This window comes from Linepithema humile, chromosome 1 (assembly GCF_040581485.1).
Source record: "Linepithema humile isolate Giens D197 chromosome 1, Lhum_UNIL_v1.0, whole genome shotgun sequence".
NCBI lineage: Eukaryota > Metazoa > Arthropoda > Insecta > Hymenoptera > Formicidae > Linepithema > Linepithema humile.
Window position 1 is genome coordinate 2,113,114 of NC_090128.1, and position 20,209 is coordinate 2,133,322.

At 38.5% G+C, this 20,209-nt stretch overlaps 1 protein-coding gene across 41 annotated transcripts in view; it reads left to right on the plus strand.

The window, feature by feature from the left end:
* The window catches only part of lola (longitudinals lacking), a 205,232-nt gene that overhangs the window by 49,250 nt on the left and 135,773 nt on the right, over positions 1 to 20,209 (plus strand). Inside the window, exons 7-8 of one of the 41 annotated variants that reach the window (XM_067348274.1) lie at positions 6,335 to 6,464; positions 6,639 to 6,944. The exons of 30 other annotated variants lie outside the window; for them this stretch is intronic. In XM_067348274.1, the coding sequence (XP_067204375.1) occupies positions 6,335 to 6,464; positions 6,639 to 6,834 (326 nt within the window). In that variant the 3' untranslated portion in view covers positions 6,835 to 6,944. Of the gene's footprint in view, positions 1 to 822; positions 1,743 to 2,634; positions 3,034 to 3,752; positions 4,324 to 6,334; positions 6,465 to 6,638; positions 6,945 to 9,589; positions 10,433 to 11,827; positions 13,580 to 14,139; positions 15,132 to 15,536; positions 15,870 to 16,363; positions 17,989 to 18,351; positions 18,702 to 19,077; positions 19,488 to 20,209 lie in introns of those variants that run through there. 10 more of the 41 variants (XM_067348295.1, XM_067348268.1, XM_067348293.1 and 7 more) reach the window with 10 other exon arrangements.

Sequence of the window (20,209 nt, forward strand, 5' to 3'; positions counted from 1 at the left end):
GTCTTGCGATTTCCGCTCGCGATGGACTTCCGACGTTTATAAGCACGTGCGTAAACGACACCAAGGCATTGATGTTCGTTGCATCGACACTGGTATCAATTGACGAAATTGACATTCATCTCCATCGTTTGTACTTTTATTTATTTTTCCAGTGATATGAATAAAGATTTTGCAAAGTAAGCGCACTCACTCTGGTTTTATGACGCTGCATCACGCACTTTTCTGTTTCTATTCTCACTACGCTCCACATTTCTTAACATTCCTGTAATTCCAGGGTTAGTAGATTGTTCGGTTGAGGTTACTTTGTTGGATCGTTTTAAAGTTCTTTACTGTTTTTTGTGTTTAACTTTTTCTTTTCTGAAATTCTTATGAACACGCTGGCAGCCTTTTCTCGTAAAATTTTATATATATATATATAAGTAAATTATATTGAAAATATATAATTATTCGTACTTCTTCTCTGTTCCTTCTTCTTTGTCTCTCATATTTCACGAATCTGATACAATTGTGTCTTTTCTCATTAACAAGTTTTCTCATTCAAAACAATGCACCGATTGTATTGGACACCGTAGGATATCTATTATCTATTATTTATTAGCTTCGTTTTACGAAACACATTTACAGCGGAAATATCTTATTTTGTAGGATAAATGCAATAATGACAGTGATGAATGTGATGTTGTAAGATACGCAAATCGCTCGATTCGGTATCTTTCTCAGCATTCTCGGCGGAACGACGTTCGCTCTCTGATAATTTTAGTGAGTCGCATTAGCAGGCTGTTCCAGCGATCGATTGACCGAGATTCTTTTATTGTTTTTCAGATGTCGCTTTGCGCAAAATGTGCGGGCTGTCGCAGAAAGGCAAGTTTCTGTGCCCGAATTGCAGCAGCAGCTTCAACTGGAAGAACAACTTGCAGAGGCACCTCCGATACGGATGCCGCCAAGAACCGCGATTCCGATGTCCCTATTGCGCGTATCGCTCCAGATGGCTCACCGATGTTTACAGGCACTCGCGCAAGATCCACAACATGGAGCTCCGCATCGATCTTCTTCGCTCGAAATCCAATTAGTATTCAATTTCACATACAATCGCATACAACGACATCGTGAGCTGTGACATCAACTGTTTTATTTTCACACATGCAAGTTACATTGCACCACAGCCAACGAAAGCTCGTAGTTTTTTTTTTAATTTTTTTGTTCTTTCGTTGCTTCATTATATTATTTAGCTCTACGATTCTGTGTCACCGTGGTTTCAAGTGGAAGGATAATCTCGCCTTTGTATTCGCAGATTCTCATGGGTGGAATTATACAAAAAATATACTTGTTACAAGAATTTTACATGTTCTAACTGCTCAAGTTTTTTTTCTCCGTAAGTACGCTCCGAGGCAACATCTGCGCAGGAAAGAGCCGTTTCTTCAGGTGTTTCTAGTTTTCCATTAGAAATATTACAAACACAAGATCTGCATACAAATTATCCGAGCAATCTTAATTCTCTTTCAGCGCACACCGTGACTTTCAAAATGCTTTCAACTTCGAAATGCTTTGGTCGACAACTTTTGCCAGACAAAAATTAGTGCATTCTGCACTAATTGCGTTAGAGATAAGGAACGATTTTTTTGCATCTAAAATCATGAGTTACGTTCAAAACCGCAGCACTTGTTTCTCACTTGCATGGTTTTTTGTTTTATCGTGCGAAAAGTATATTAGAAGAAAATTGTGTAAATAATTCTGTACAGTACTGCGTGAAAAGTGTTTCGTAATAAAGGTTGTAATGTTAACAATGTCTCATGAAAAGAAACAGTAACAATTTGTAACTTACTTTCATGTGCTCCCTCTGTATTATACAATTTTTAAATCAAGATATATTGTTTTATTTAAAGGTGTGTTTTAAGATTGCATCGTTACAAGCACATCATTTTCTAAAATAAACTATTTCGTTATTTATATTGCATGTGATTGTTTCATAAATTTATCAAACATTTTAAATTCAATTAGTTTCTTATTGTAGTTTTATTTTTTTTATTCTTGCAGCGATTGAACAAAATATTACAATAAATTTCATATCAATTATTTCAAGAAAATCTCTTTTAAATTTTTGTACTTGATCGAATCAATGTAATAACATTTTGGGCACTCGTTTATCATTCGATAAGCATTTGTTCAATTTTGCTACTTTCACACATGAGTTTTACCTTTTTGGAAACTCGTGAACTAATATTTGAGCCGACGCGTTTCTACACATTCGCTTCAATTAACCGGATAAAATTGTTTCTGTGTTACAGATTCTTATTTCTCGTATTTCTACAGCAAGAGGCGACAGCTAATTGCAAGAAGTTTCCTAATTCCAGACTATTTTTCGGAAAAACACTTTGAGTAGACATCCGTACAAATGAGTGCGGCAAAGAGCTCCGCTTCAAATATCTATTGCGATCTTCATGTCAAGTATAAGGATAATTTTTTTACAGATTTTATTAGATCTGTGTGTCTTATGTCGAGTTGATAAAACAACATTTACAAAGATCCGGATTAATCTTATAACTTTGTTATCTTGGAGTTATCTCGTACGGTCTTTTTTCATTCAGCGCGAATTATGAATTATTTGGCTCACAGGAACACGCTTGTTCATTTCAGACTTGTTCGTGCGAACATTGCGTTGGTCGGATTCGGCTCAGAAGGACAAGCAATGGCGGCAACGCGGAATCTACAGTTGTCCTAATTCCAATTGCAACAAGTCCTTCAATTGGAAGGGAAATCTGTCGAGGCATCTCAGATACGAGTGCGGCCTTCTGCCGCGCTTCAAGTGTCCCTACTGCACGTATTGCTGCAAAGTTAAAGCCGACGTGAGCAAGCACATCACCAGGAAGCACAAGAACGCCACGGTCTATGTTTTGGATATCAAGAATTCTTTCGGACAGCGAAGCTAATCGAAGCTTCCACCGGCTTGTTTTTAGGCGACTCAATTGTTGACGAAGAATTTGATTTTTGTAAATAAAGATGATAATAAAGAGAGCGATATATGCAATATTATTATTGATTTATCAAGTTATATTGATTATTAATCATTTTTAGATTTTTTAACGTTTAAATAAATTTTAAATTGCTTTCAATTTAAAAAGCAAAAAATTTTAAGAAGTTTGGTCAATAAAACGATTCCTAAATTGCATGTTAAGAATAAGTATATTATTTTTTACATTTTTTCTTATTAAAAACTGGAATTATTTTTTATTTTCAGGAAGAAGAAAAATTAATTTTTTAAATCTTTTGCCATTAATTTTTACATGTTTTATTCTTGTTGTAAAAGAGAAATTTTGTTACTGTTCTTTATATTATTGCAGATGCGTGGCAGTGGACGAGTCTACACAACAAATTAATTATTTCTTTGTTGTAAATTTTGTTTGCAAATAAATGTGTTTATCTAGATCACAAATCGCAGACTTAACAAATCGCGACTTTAAATTATTAATGTGGTGTTTTGATATTGCATTTATGGATTTAAAAAACATTTCCTCCATGCAAAATTTTATGGACAATTGTTGTGCGTTAAGTGTGATGTTCATAAATATCAGATAATTTATTTTTATGTTGCTACATCTTTTCTTTTCAGCATTCTTCTTTTATCTGTTTGTGCACATTTCGATTCGCGAGGAAGGTCTTGCGATGAGAAACAGTTTCTTCGTCGTGTTTGCCCGAAGAACGTACGATTTTGCGTCAGGACTGACTGTACGCCCTGTCTGTTCTTCTGCTTCCAGGCGTTAATGGGTCTTTTAAAGCCTTCAGCATATCGTTTTCCGGCGATAAGGTCGACAAGGTCAGATTCGCCTGCCCGAATCATAACTGCGGCCGCGTCTTTAACTGGAAGAGGAACCTGATGAGGCATCTGAAATACGAATGCGGTCTTCAGCCGCGTTTCAAGTGTCCCTACTGCGATTACTACGGCAAGCTCAAGGGCAACGTCAGCAAGCACCTCATCCGGAGACACAAGACCCGGAAGACCTACGTCGTCGATCTGCTCCAAGAGACTCCGTGAGCGCAACGTGATCGGCGAGCGCTTCGAATAACTACACGCCTTTTATTTATCACGAAATAAATTTCTTTTTTCATAGGTTCGTAAATCTATATGAACGTTGACTTTGATCTGTATTTAGTTGCAATCACAGATGAGGTGCTATCGAACGTGTCGTTGCAGCGCCAATTGTTTGTCGACGTTGAATCTGTTGGAAAGTGTATAAGTGTATAAGTGTGTTCTTAAGTGCTTGATCAAAGTTGTAGTTAAAGATACGTAAAAATATCAAGCTGAAAGAATAAATAAATGAAAACAAATGCACAACCGCGTTTTATTCGAGCACACCTGTTGAGAAAATGTTGTCCGGCTTAAATAAATCGTTCTTAAATGTAAAATAAGGTTACATGAACAGAAACATTCAAGGGAAGCAGTAAAAAAGTGCAATTTTATCTTTGTTAAAAAAAAAAAGAAGAAAATAATAGAAATTCTTATGAAAATGTTACACCTGAATTGATCAAAGCGTTGAGACTTTACTTTTCGCAATCTTGACGACGATGCTTTTCTCGTCAAGTTTCGGAAACGGCACGCACGTTTCTTCTCACACGTCGCAACGAGCATTTTATCGCGAACGAGTTGTTACTTTTTCAGATAACAAACAGCCCGCATATTGGAGGTCCAAAAGACTAGGCTGCGCGAAGTTCGCGTGTCCGAATCCGAATTGTCGCAGTGTCTTCACGTGGAAGAGGAATCTGACGAGCCACCTTCGCTACCAGTGCGGCCAGCAGCCTAGGTTCAAATGTCCTTATTGCGACTACATGTGCAAAGTCAAGGCCGACATACGGAAGCATATTAAGAACAAGCATCAAAATCACGACATCTACGTCATCGATATCTTCCAACAGTGGAAAGTCTCTCAGTGAAGTACATTGCGAATATGTGTAAAGTGTGGAATGTGTCGCGAGTAGAGAAAAGTCAAACAGATAAGAATTGTTGTACGCTTCCATCTTTTCGTCTAATTTCGATCTTGGACAAAACCACAATTTGGTAATTAAATAATTTTTTAAAGAAGAAATTGAATTTTTATAAATGTTAAATCTGATGACCAAATATTTTGATATTTACAGATTTCTAATCGTACGACTTGGAAGCTATGAAAGTTTTGTAAATGATTTACATATATATTTTTATCATATGATTGTATTTAAAAAAATTTTTAATTATTGCTTCAAAAATTTGCAAACTTTAAGGTAGTTCCAACAATTTCTCAATTATTCCAGATTTATTTGAAACTTTAAGAAATAAATGTATGCATTATTTCAAATTTTTTTAAAATTTATCACATAGTTATTAAAATATCCTTTATTTATCATGTCATATTCAATGTTCGTAGGCTAATCAGACAATTTTGTTTAATTGTAGGAAAAGGACTTTCGAAGTATTTACAAAAAATTAAATATAGTTGGATAAATTTGTTATAAGAACCATATTTGAATTTTGCTAACATTTATCACGTTATTGTTCAATAATTTTTGTGACAAAAATGATATATCATGCAATTTAATATCATGCATGGAGAGCAGAAAGACAGCGGCAAGAAGTATATTTGCGTACATTTGCGTGTGAAAGATACAGTCAAGTGAAACAAAAACTGTCGTCTGCTGTGGAACTATCTTAATACAAAATTTTATTATTGTATTTGATATTATATCTTGATGATTTATGTAAAATTGTTCAATAAAAGTTTTTACTGTTATTTTGATTTTATAGGAGGCGTATTGTTTGTGTTATTATCGCAGATCGCATTTATATCTATTGGCACAGGAAGTCCATCTATCGAAATCTATTGCGACGAATCTGTTTATCAATCTAAAAATGTTAAACACTCTCCTTAAACTTGATCTTGAGGGAAGAAATCTAAATTTCTCTCAGAAATAGCTTTTGTGAAAAAAGATGATAATAATTTTTAAAGATTCAGTGCGACTTTTACGAACTGATGCGATTCGTCAAAGTACAAATTTATGCGGATAGACAATTTGTAAATAGGCTCGAAAGACAATATCAATTGAATAAAGACAATAGCGCGCTGGGGACGTTAATTGGCTGCTCGATTTCCTGCAACTAATTTATTAATATATATTACATATAATTGTTATTAATATATGTTCGTCGCTTTTACAATGAATGCATGAAGCGCACGAGTGATGTTCACTAACGAATAAAACTGAACTGTCGTAATCGGTGTATTTGGTTTCCGTCTATTTCGGATAATATCGGTGCGCGTTGTGTAAACGTTATCTTTTCACTGTTATTTTTCATCTTTGCTTTTAGGTTCGACATTTATGTCATCGATGTTGAATGCGTCTCAACAAGTTCAAGAACAGTCAATGTGGGATTACGGACAACAAAATTATTCATTGACGAAAAACAGAACAAATGTATTTGCTGAAGATATTAAGAGGTGAGAATTATTGATTTATTCATCGATATAAAAGTGAAATTTGCGATCAAGTGTCGTTTTACTTTATTTTTTTATTTTGATTATTTTTTATTTTTTAATAAATCTGTTTTTTTTTTTTCTTTTCAATGATATAGAAAGTATCGGAATTAAATAGAATAATGAATTTTTTGTCAGGTTCTCATGCCCGAGATGCCACAAGACATATCTGCGCGCGGAACACATGTTGCGTCATTACAGATTCGAATGCGGCATCCCACCAAGATTTCAGTGTCCTTACTGCGACATGAAAAGCAAGCAATCAAACAACGTTTACAAGCATATACGCCTCAAACATTCTGGATTTAGGCTTACATTCGTTAGACTTCATTAAAATTAAATTAAAAATGCAATAAATCTCAGTACGGCATTTCCATCGAGTTCTCTCGCTGTTATCTCCAAACGATTTCGCCTACTTTCAATAAAGAAGTTTATTGCACGCAACATGATCAATTTCCAATTCTTTAATCGATTTTTTTTTTTTTTTGAAGTTTCCATCTTAGCACAAAATATAGAAATTGTCTTCGACTTGTGTACTCTTTGTACATAAAGTTGGCAAATATTAATAGGTAATTGATTAAATATTTGTTTAATTTTTTCAATCTTTTATATTACGTTTCCTACGCAAAGATCGATCTTTTGTACATGTGACTTTCAGAATATTGAAATGGCATTGGAATTGCAATTATTTTATTAATAGTGTGCATCTTTTTACAGAAACGCCGTCTTTAGACGTGTATGATAGCAATGGATTATTCGCAGACATTAACTTGCGGAAATGCTCGCAACCTTATGCCGTGAGTTTTGAGGTAGTCAGTCGCGCGATTATCTGTTGTGTCTAACACTCTGTCTTCGCAAGAGGACACGTTTCATCTGGCCCTTATCATATTCGACATGCGATCGGTCGATTGCCGCACAGTATGTCCGTGTAAAGCTTGAAGACGCCTCTAACCGCTTTATTTGTTCGTTTCTTACTAAACACAATGTGTTGTGCCGTTCTCACGCACGTGAGAATGAAGTTCAGATGAGAAAGGGAAAAGAGAATCAAGTGCGAATATCGGGGCGCAAGAGATATTACAAATTAATATGGAATAAATATATGTACTTAAGGAGAGAAAGAAGAAGAGTGGAGTAGTTTTTTCATATTAATTTATAATCTTTTTCGCTCCGACATCTGCCCTTAGCTCTTCTTTCTTTTATGTTTTTTTTTTTGTTCTTGGAGAGTCATACGGAACCCAGATAATTTCTCCAAGTAATTATTTTCGAGATATAATTTCCGTTGAATAAAAATTCAAGTAGTTTATTGTAGTTTATCAAATTGGACCAACTTTTGAAGTATTCATCGGTTTGTATCGAGTAGTTTGCCATTCGAGTTCTCTGAACTCGCGAGACTTTACAAGAGTAGTTTACGAATGCTATTCTAAAATGCTTGAGAAAACAAGAGAGAAAGAAAGAGAGAGAGAGAGAGAGAGAGAGAGAGAAAGAAGAGCGTGTGTGATCGCGAATTTATCCCGAACACGCGGCGGAAATTTGAGCGCTGCTAATTGTGCGCTTCCGTGTCTTTTTCAGCGTTTCTGCAAATTCTACCGTTCCCGTGGCCCGAGGATGCGTATCCTGGCGGCAGAAGCTCGAGAAGGACGAGGACCCGCTATCCGTGTCCGCGGTGCCGCAAGAGTTACACCACGAAGAGCGCCGTCACCGCTCACTACAAGTACGACTGCGGCAAACCGCCACGCTTCGAGTGTCCCTACTGCGGCAAGCTTAGCAAAAAGAAGTTCAACGTGCAGGACCACATTAGGCATAAGCACCCGTCGAAACCGGTGATCTGCAACACGCTGTTCTAGGACAAGCCGCGCGGCCGGACACGGCACGCGCGAACGAAAGCGTCTCGCGCGAACCCGCGAGCGTCGATTTAACACGCGCGTATCGCGCGCCTCTTCACGCGCTCATCGTCGCGTTCTCTTCCTGCCCCGCGAACAGACGAGACGGGTTTCATCTCTTCTTTCAGACTTTTGTTCCTCGAGATTTTTCGACGCGCTCGTCGCTAGAATGTCGTCCCTTCGTACCTGTTTTTTTTTTTTTTTTTCCCGATTGAATATTAATTCTAAGATCGAGGTGTGTTTTATACGTGCGCGCGCACGCACGCTTATATTCCGCTTCACACTCGAACGATACAAAGTTTTGCGGAACAATGTTATGTGATTGAATATTATATATTTATTTAACACGGTACTTAGAAGTGGTAGCTATTATTTTAGACTTGTTACGTGTTTCACGTTGTGTGCGACCGCGAATTTGAGTATAATTGCACGAATTATGATTACGTACTTTCATTCGCGCTGAAACCGTAATGAGAATTATTGAAATTGCGAAATGAACTTCATTAGTGAAAATTATAAACTATTTTTTGAAGACATCGAGCTTAAAATATCGATCGTCAGCTTCACGAATTGACGGCGATATTGATAGAGAGAAATGTTAAAGCGTGTAATCTGTTGGAGGTGTACTTTTATTGAAAATAATACGAGGGCGAGTCAGAAATTTTCCACAAAGTTATTAGACAATATTTATTATGAAAAATCGAATAATAGGTCATTTTTCTATATGATGATCATATTCTTTAAGACACTTCATCAGAAATGTTTTTCTAATGATGGCGTGCTTAAAGTTTGTGGTGCATATTCGTTCTTAATTCTGTGAATATTATGAAAATATTTATTCTTTAAGTAAATATTTCCTTTTTAACGATAACTTTGCGGAAAATTTTTCGCTTATCTGCTGAATAATATCAAGGGTATATATCTCATCACCCGAGGATGTACTTAGTCATGTAAAGTAAACGAATATGCGACTGTTTTCATGTTTCAATAAAAGTCTTTTACCGAATAAGCGAGGACTTGCGAATTTACGTGGCTTGTGAATTTCTGCGAGTTCCTTGTGCATTTCTCGTCCATTCTGTCTCTCTTCTTCTTTCTTTACTTCTCACGTGTTCTTCCCCGCGAATATCCCTTCTGCATGGAATCCCGAGGCGTTTGTCGCAGATGCCGTCAAAGGATCAACGATGTTGACCGTCGCACCGTTTTTTGTAGGTGGAAGGCTTTTCGATCTTCTCACCACGCGCTGGAAGAAGAATGCGAAGAAACGAAACGTGCAGCAGTACAACTCGGACACCGGCAAGTTCCACTGTCCGAATTGTAACAACGGCTACGGCAGACGGGACACCATGCTCGGCCACTTCAGGTACGAGTGCGGGAAAGCGCCGAGGTACAAGTGCCCGTATTGCAACCTCTGCAGCAAGAAGACGTCCAACATCTATCAGCACATCCGAACCGTGCATTCGAAGGAGCAAGTGGCTGTTGTGAAACTTTACTGAGAGGCGGCGGCGGGTTTCTGTGCCGCGAGGATCGACTTGAAGAAACTAGGCAGGGATCTGGACGTCTCGAAGCTTGTCGGATTCGACAGGTTTCTGTTTCTGGAGTCCCGGAGAAGTTTTATTTCTCAAGTTCCTAATCGCTTGCGTTTACGTGGCCTTTGTATGACTTAAGCCTGAGAGCTTTTATTCGAAAGTGTGTCTCTCATGCGACCGATGAGAGATGGACAGAGGAGGGAGAGAGAGAGAGAGATGAATCACGTATGTATAATTGTGTCTTATACAAATGACGATCTCACGAGTGTATTGAGAAAATAATTTTTTTGCAGACTTTTCAACGTGTGAGATGTTAAAGCAATTGTGTACAATCCTGTTATTGCGTTATTTAATGTACGATTCCTTTTACATTATTTATTTATAGTATTATATTTTTATCTTTGCTAAGTCACGCGATCTCTACTTGGAAGCCGAAGCTTTTGTAAATTCTTTTATTGCGTTTCTAAATTATAATGTATATAACATTTCTAAGTGGAATGAAGAAATAAAGAGCAAGAGAATCTGATACTCTCCCATTTATTCAGACGTTAAATTTCGATAATAATATTGAGTTGGCAGATTATATCGATAGATTTTGCCAAACGCATGATGCAGAAACTCCTATTTACTCTCCTAGCATAACTGGCGGCGAATTTGAGGTAAATCTCACGTGAAACTCGTATCAGAATTGAACCAAGAAATGTGTGTGCTAAAAAATAATCGACATGTCTCGTTACAGACTCTTTTTCTAGGCGACACATCGTCGACAAATAGCAAGACACAATCGATCATCGTGCGGTAATTGAAATAAATATCAAGCGCAAAATAAAGAGTGACTACAGGAACAGCCGCGCTAAGCACATTCGTGCTCGAAATTTCGAAAATATGAATTAATCGATGGAAGGAGTGCAGCCTGTTGCCGCATCCGTTCGCGTTGCACAATCGAATATCTCGTTTTTATTTCTTCAGCAATAGCGAATGATTTTCTTGTTTCGCGTTTTTTTGCGTTCGTAGTTGCGTGTGAACGTGCCAGCAATCATTAACGCGAGATGACATCGGTTTCAGAATTGTGGGACGACGCGGCGACGGCGGAGAGGGAGCGATCCCGGACGGCGTCGCGACGATTGCTTCAGCAAGCATTGCAGCAGCAGCAGGAGCTGCGCAAAGCGAGGGAGAGCGCGATCACTTCCGGCCGGAAGTACCAGTGCCCGAAGTGCGAAAAGTCCTTCTCGCAGAGCTACTCGATGTATCGGCATTTCAGATACGAGTGCGACTCGTTGCCGCGTTATCAGTGCCCGTATTGCGGCCACGTCAGCAAGTGGTCCCACTCGATCTACAATCATATAAGGAAGATCCATCCGGGGCAGGAAGTGACGCTGAACAAGCTCTACTAGTCCGCGGTCGAACGCGCCGGCGTTTTACGTGTACGATATAACCAATTAGACAGAATAATATGTGATGCGATACTTTCTATTCTTGCGTGCACTCGGAGGAGAGTGAATGTTTCTTTCCTTAAAAGTTCACTTTTCCACGTCGTACCGAAAGTCGTTTCAACCGAGATCGTAAATCGAAACACAGCTCCGAGGAGCGATTTAACAACGTGTTGCGTTGTAACGACGATTATTCGATAATACATTAGACGATGCGATTATTTGAGAATTGAAATGATTTTTGCCACTCCAAAATGTCCGACTTGTCTTGCAGAATCTCTGCTGAGAGACGCTTAGATTCTGATCGTCTAGATGAGATCGAAGCAGCGCTTCGATCGCTCTCGAGGACGAGGAGGCATCTCGAAATTCCTGCGCGATCCTCCGTCCTCTCCGTTGCTTCTCGAATTCTCCCGCTGTTGAGAGAGAGAGAGAGTGTCGGTTGCGCATTCGCTGCTCTAATATACGACCCCCGTCTTTGTTTGTGCTTGCAGACTTCAGGCCGATCGTCCTGGAGAAGTATCACGGCGCTGTGCGGAGTCCACGGCACACGTTGAGACTTCATCAGACTTCCCTGAATCGGCGCGGCTTTGCCTGTCCCAGATGTGCGCGCACCTTCCACACTTCCGGCGGCATGAGCCGTCACTACCGGCTTGAGTGCGTCGACATGCCGCGCTTCAAGTGTCCGCACTGCGATATGCGTAGCAAGTACACACAGGCTATATACAGGCACATCCGGGCGAAGCATCACGACATGGAGCTGCGATTTATCAAGCTGTATTAAACACGCGACTTGGAGACTGATTTATATTGCCTAATTTGTACGCACATCGACTGACAGAGTTAGACGCATCTTCCTCAACGAAAACAACCTTCCTCCCTTCTTGTTATTCGAAAGAAGAAAATGCGGCAAATACCAAATAAATTTCGATTGACGTTGCATGAAATTGTTTATAGAATATGATTAATTTTATGTTTTTTTTTGTAAGAAAATATCAGCAGAAACTTTTAATACAAGCGGAGGAAGAGAAATAGATAATTATTAAATATTTATAGAACTGAAGAATTTCATATTTTATGGAGTGAGTTATCTATTAATTAATCGTAGCTATTTGTGTTTTGTGGCTATCTGCTTTTATTGCAAGAATCCAAATAGTTTTTTTTCGCCGTTAAGAAGAGTAATCAAATAATAGGAAATTAGCAATTATACCCGAACATGTTTCTGTGATAAAATTATACTTTTACTATATTGTGTTATGTAATATTTACAGAATATGTTATATAGTTTAGTTATTATATTTATTTAGTTAATATAAGTATTGTGTTATGAAGAACTTAATGCGTAGACGAAAATAATCTAGGAATCAGATTGGCAATTTGCCGCGCTGACTCTTGTTGCGCACACTGTAAAAAATTCGGTGAATTTATGCAAATCAATTTTCATCTCTTTATTTGTGTAAATTTGTTGAATTTTTTTACAATATAGACAGTGGTCTAAATTTCGAAACATAGTATATTGTAAAGTATTAAACATATATGCGACTGCTTGTAACAGCACGTCGAAGAAATTGTGTGTTCCCTTTGTAAGCAATACGTAAATGTGTAATCATTTTTATTTTAAGAAATTGTGTTACTTTTGAGTTTAATTAAATGTATTTGATTTGTAAAATTATCAACAATTAGGCGATAAAAGAAGAAAATGAAAATATTGATTAAGGCATTCTTCAGTTTCTATACTTCGGCTTTCCTTATTTTTATTTATGTATCGTATTCATCCTCGCAAGCAAGAAGAATCACGTTTTTTATATCTACGTAATTGCTTATCAACAAAATTGCTCTAGTTTGATAAAGTAAAGAATCGCAGCATAAATGCTGCTATTAATTCAATGCGTAATACATTGAATTACTGAAAACGATGTCCAGTAATGCCGTACGCGACGATTTATTATATCGACTTCTTTTTTTGCACAATTTTTATATGATATGTACTGACTTTGTCTTATGCTGCGTTATTTGTAAAGAATTTCGTGCATTACTTGTGAAAGAGAAACGGACAAGAGAAAAATTCCGCACCAAAGATGAATTCGAATGCAAAGATGCTTGATCAGCGTGTGCAAGTAATGCTTCATCGAGATATGTAATTTGAACATGTTTTGTAATTAATGAACGATTAATGACATTTAAACATGTTTTGTAACTGATGAACGATTAATGACATTAAATGACAACGAGGAATGTTTAATTAACCAGCTGTTGCTACGAGATTTGCTTGAACTTTTGATTAGTACCACTGTACCACATTATGAAGCGCATGACGTGTTTTATGTTGTATTCCCTTTTTATGTCTAACACCTCAGCCATTGAATGCATTTTTTTTCATCCAATTAAATAAGTCGAACCGATTGAAATAAACTGTAGTCGTAGGACGATTTGTCAGGAAAATACTAGCACCTTAGTGACATTTCGACAAATTTAATTTCTGGCCGATCTCGATCACTTGAATTCTAAATCACTTCTCAATCGTCATAAAACGACGTCGCATTTATTCACTCCTCGAGGTACGTCGACGTAGATTTGCTTTTTGTGTTTTCACTCAATATCTCATGAATCACTCGTGTTTTTGAAGGGCCTCCCATAACGATGATAAATATATCTTCCAGATCAACAGTTTAGGCCAGATCGGAGTATGTTTGAGTCACACGTGTTGTGTATTATTGAAATGTCGAGGTGTTGATTTGTTACAAGCGCTAAAAGCTCGAACGCGACTGCTCGCTTAATCCTTCTGATCCTGTGACAATTCTTCCAGGTAGACCCATGCCCTACAACAACGACTGGTCCAACTGCCTTCGTTGCTCCGGTCCGACCGTTGCGACTCATAGCTTTCCGACGAAGGACTGCTTGGTGCGGCATTATCGTTCCCGCGGCGATCATCATCGCGGCGAGAGCCGCTTCCGGTGCATCTACTGCGATTACCAGTCCAAGTACAGCTCGAATGTGTACAAGCACGTGCGAAGAATTCATAAGCATATGCCATTCTTCAAGCCAGATCGTTTGCAATAGAGATGCTAAAGGCGATAACGAAAAGAATTTTTTTCTTTTTTTTTTTTTTTTTCTAATTTGTGATCACAATTACTATTTTTGTTTTCGTATATACACTTACATATAAATACAGTGTTTTATAGAATGTGTGCATTCCGATAGAATTTTTTGGATTTTGAATTTTTATTGATTTAATGTGGTTGCCGACAATAAACACGTTAAATAGTTTAACAATTAATTAATTTAATAATGCAGGAATTGTCTGTCGTGATAAATTAAGTTTTGTAATATGTGTGTCATAATGTGCATTTACTTGTTTGTAATTTTGTTATGGGCTGTAATATTTTTTTATTTTTGGCTTTAAATTTGAATATGCGAGATATACTTTTTTTCAATTATTGAACTTATATTTTTAGCGAAAAATTGATATATTTTTTAAGTTTTTATTTAGTTTTTATTTCGAATAGAATTTAGGATATTTATCGTTTCTGTGTTTGTGATTTTCTTTTTTCTGATTAGTCAAAATACCTCGATGCTGTTAGAGAAATTAGTTGTTTTTATGTTTGGCTGTGCATACAAATGATTTGTACCATTATTTCTATAATTAGTATATTTTTAATTTAAAATTGTTACTGAACAATAAAAATGTTGTAAATACTGAACTTTACTAGGTTTTAACAAAGTTCAAATTATACATTCTGCGGATTTGTAATGACATCTCCTTACAATTGAGCAATAAACGTTGTTGTTTATATATTATATTGACAGCAGAGATAACGACATTACCCTTTTACATTTCCTGTCGATGATTTTTTAAAAAAGAAAGAAAGGAAAAAAAGAAGTTTCAAGATGATAATTTACGCGATTGGACATTACACTTTTCTTTTTCAGGTTCAATAATTCGATCGGTCTGAATAAGATCAAATCGATGAGAGGGAGTTTATCCGTGAAACTGATTCTTTTCTTCTTACTGTCGTTCCTTTTATCTTATTAATGGCACCAAGTAGTTTCCGTAGAAAACCGAACTCTCAAGATTAAGTGTCGACAAATGATTAATTGTCTCTCTGTTCCTTCTTCTTCTATTCTTTCGTTTTTCCGAACGTCGATGTGTTTTGGACATTTTTACTGATCTCGATCTCCCGATCTGTTTCTTTCTTTTTTCAGTATCGCGGAAGAATTGCCGGGGTCCGCAGTTTAAAGAAGCGTCCGAAGAACGCGGTCAGAGATTCGTCTGTCCGATGTGTCAAAGCTCGTTCAGTAAGAAGGGCAACATGTTGACACATTACAGGTATGAGTGCGGGAAGGAGCCGCGGTTCCAATGTCCCTACTGCGGAAAGAAAGACCGGAAGTCCTCCAACACGTACAGGCACATCAGGACGTACCACAACGGCGAAAAGATCCACGCGTACCGGCTGTACTGAGCCACGAGTGCTTTAGCGAGCGAGTTGCTACAATGCGGAAAATAAACGTCATTTCGTCGAGTGTCGTTAAATCAAATGAGTTATCAATCTCAACCTTATATGCCTCTCATTGTTCAACGGACGATCGGGCGATGTTGCGAGGGAGCGTGACACGTGGGAAGCCTGCAGCGAAGAATCTCATTGTCAGTGTAAAGAATATTTGTTTTCATCATACATATCGCTTGAGATCTCTTGTTCACGAAGTGATGCTTGGTCACGATAATAAGATCGTGGATCACTCTGCGATGTTGTCTCCTTTCTTCCTCAGGATATCACTCGTTCCATCTCTCTCCTCGCGCGGATTCAGTAACGTTTCGCACGTTTCTCGTGCACTCGCGACTTCGAGAAATCACTCCTTGTTTGCGACTCCTTTGCTCATTTTGTCTCTCTCTCTTTTTCTCTCTCTCTCTCTCTCTCTCTCTCTTTCATCGTGTGTCTCTTATATTCTTTTTCGTTCTGACCAAGCTGCGCCGCGTTCGTCCCGTGTGCGCGATCCCGACTAACCGTGGCCCTTCTTCTTCCTGTTCGTAGGATTCATGCAGCCCTCCGAGAACCGGATACTGGATATCCTGAGGAACTACCAAAGCGAGGCCAAACACGATAACGGAGTACTAGTCTTCCGGCAACCAAATAAACTGGCGGAGTACCATTGTCCCAGGTGCAACGCCGGCTACACTTACAAGAAGACGCTGATGACCCACATGAAGTATGATTGCGGGAAGGAGCCGAGGTTCAAATGTCCTTACTGCAACAAGAGGGACAAGTGCTCGTCGAATATTTACAAGCACATCAGAGTGCGACACGATGGAAAGCCGGTTTATGTGGATAGATTGCAATCGACTCGTCCCGCCACTTCCTTCCGTAACTCGTCGTCCGCCATCGGACGGTCGTCTTAATTTGTGCGAATTTAATTAAAATTTATGTTTTTGCTCATGATGTGAATGGCTTGAAAAAAACGAAGGAAGAGAAATGTAAATTTGTACCTACTTGTTAATATTTTGCATTGAACTTATTGTTTTACAGTGCAATATAATAATTTTTATTTCTATATTTCTATTTCTGAAAATTTTTCTTTGTGAGATTCTCTCAGAGAATTATTTATTTATTGTTTATTTTTGAGGTTGAAATTCATAATGGATTAGTGAATTTTGTAGTTTCTTTAGATCTGAATGGAAAAATAACGTTTTATCACTGTAAGATGTATGATTAATATATTGGAAGTTGGATCTTTTTATATTTTTATTTAATACGACGAAAATATCGAATCAAAATTATGATTTACGAATAAAAAGTACGATTATATAAAAATTATTTTTTTACGCTTATTTTTTTCTTTTTGATAAATTCGATTTCGTTAATTCAGTTTCAACTCGAACAAAAGTAACATAGAGAAGGAAAATTTTTTTTTTTTAATTTATTTGCGCGCAAGATGAATCTATAATGTTTATTTTATTTGAAACGTTGACAAATTTGCAAGAAAGATAAACGCATATAAAAATATATTTCGATCTTTTTCTTAATTGTGTGTTTTTACCATATTAGAACGACGAAGTTCTATGAGAGGAATTCAAGAGCGTATTTTCCAAATGGCTTAAATTTACTTTTAAATACGTTCTTCTTTTTGAACGATGCACATGTTCAAAAATATATCTTTGCCGGCAACTGAAAAAAAGGACGGACAATTCCTTTGGAAAAAAGCTCTTTGATTTCATTGCAAGGTGTGCCATTTGTGAATCTATGTATAAAATCGACAATCCGATCTGATCAACAATTGCCGAAAGTGTATTCGAGCAATATTTTTACCTCAATAAAACAGGGGAAGAATTCAACGTGAAAACTAACTGCGACGATGTCTAGAAAAAAAAAAAAAAGAAAAAAAAACACACGTCTGCACTTTCATCAAGTAGTTAATGCTGCATGAACACTATAATGTCATAATTGTGAAATCAATTTTTTGTAATCTGTATTTTTACGTAATCCTCCGAAAGTGTCTCGCACAATCTACGATCTGCTTTCTGTAAAATCAGGACAATTGTGCTACAAAGACTCTTATTTTATATGGTCCCAATTTGTGCGGATTCTCTTGGATTCGTAGTTTTCACGTGTAACGTCGAGAACCTTTGTACATATAGCGAATAAAATTTGTATTTATAGCACGTTTTTTTTTCGTTATTGCAAGATAACACAGAATGGAAATAAAGACGATTGCGTTTTCACCACCCTTTCAGGTTGCACTCACACACGGATGTTGCGCAGTTGTAATGTTCGATGTATCGGAATTTTTGTTATTTTTTAGTAGAAATGCAAGGCAAGATTCATTGGGAGCGCACTGAGCGATTTCGATTGCAACACTCGTGCAGCGAATTAACACGCACGCAATAAGCACAATACGATCTTTTGCAAATGCGACGTTAAACAATCGGAATCGTATCGCTTAGCTGCGCTTACGATGCCACGCAGTCTCGGGAAGGGCTCGGAGGAGATCGTCCCTTGGCTATTAATGTTCCGTTTGCTTTCAGATGCGCAGCCGCAGGAGTGGCACACCGCGACGGTGACCGGATTTATCTGCCCGAAATGCAACGCGGGTTTTCGACGGATGTGGGATCTGATTAGGCACAAGTGCGGCCAGACTCTGCGATACGCGTGCCCCTATTGCCACAAAAAGGACAATTCGTCCTCGAATGTGTACAGGCACATCAGACGGTGGCACGTGAATCAGCCGATCAGGGTGAACAAGATGTTCTGAATGTGTCATCTTTCACGCGACTGAAAATACATTCCTGCGGATTCCGTCTCTCCTCGTCTCGTCTCGTAGGTCTATGTGTTCTTGCAGATTCATGTATTGAGAATAAATTCAGAATCGCCGCAATCTCGAAGCATAATTTCCTACGCAACGATCCCACTCCTGCGAAATGTATCTAGATCCTGAGAGATTCTTCGATTTCTTCCGATGTTTCGTTCAATAATCAAAGTTTCTAATTGTTTTACAGTTGTCGAAAATTTTTAATCTTATACTTTCCACAACGTTGGTCGTTTTTTTTTCGCTCTGAATTATTGATATATTTAAGAATCCTTACGGGATGTTACACACTATTTGTCGATCGCTTTTACTGTTGTTAATCTTTATCTTCTCAATTCTTCGAAGACACGGATGCATCTGCGATCTCAAGCGTGAACGAAAGCTCAAAGAGCGAAAAACCGCGCAATGTTATCGCCTTGCTAACTTTGCTCTTCGAATTTTTCAGGTGTCCGGCAGAGTGCCGCTAGGAAGCGGAGAAGCGTGTACTCCGTAAACAAGAGTTACTACTGCCCGCGCTGCAACCACGGCTTCACTCTCAAGAAGAACATGACGCGGCACCTGCGCCACGAGTGCGGCATGGCGCCCAAGTACCAATGCCCGTACTGCGAGAAGCCCTCCAAGTTCACGCAGAACATTTACGCGCACATCCGAAAGTACCACCCCGGTCAAGCCTTGTGTTTCAAGCGATTGTATTGAGCGGTTCAAAGAATGCGGGCGTCGCCGCCCGATCGTCCCATTCTTCTTCCCGTTTGTTTTGTCTCGCATTGTTCTCGCATCCTCCGTTAATGTGTTCGGAAAGTGCAAGTCTAGTCCTTGTGTGAAGGAAACTCAATAAAGGGCCTTGATTCGAGTTTACTGTAAAGTGTTCTTAATCCCACGAGTCCACGAATGCTTCTCTTCGACGACGGGTCAGGTGTCGAGGCAGCGGTCTGCAAAATTCTCGGATCGATAAAGCGACCGCGGCTCTCCGCTCGCTCCGAACTCGTTTATTCTCTGCTAATTGTGACGGTCGTCTTGATTTCAGGTGCCGGCCACGCTCTCCGCAAGCGCAGGAGTTTCATCTGCGGGTGCTGCGACCGGCGGTACATCAACAAGAAGGATCTGAATAAGCACGTGACGTACAGCTGCGGCAAATCACCGCGCTTCAAGTGCCCTTATTGCAGCAAACGTGCCAAGTATCGCGCAAACATTTATGCTCACATACGCGTATATCATCCCACGATGCGCGTGATGACGGTGGATCTCGAGCCGTCGACCATCTGCGTCAAATGAACAAACGCTTTTGCGGAGAAATCGCGGCTTCTTCAATCTCGATTTGACGGATCAAACATTTTTATCAGGGATGCCGATTAAATTTTACTGCCATCCAGTTTGTCAATTTCTGCAATAAACGAGATGTAAAACGGACCAAGTGGAGACGGCGACGGCGCTTAGTTCGTTCGAAATATCTGTGTGCCTACAATTGTATAGCAAGATTCGATATGTGTGCGAACATAACTCGAAGCTTGTTCGCCTGTAGATTTAATCAGGGCGTCATGTTACGCATCTGTGATGTTTTTTTAGTTATTTTTCTACAG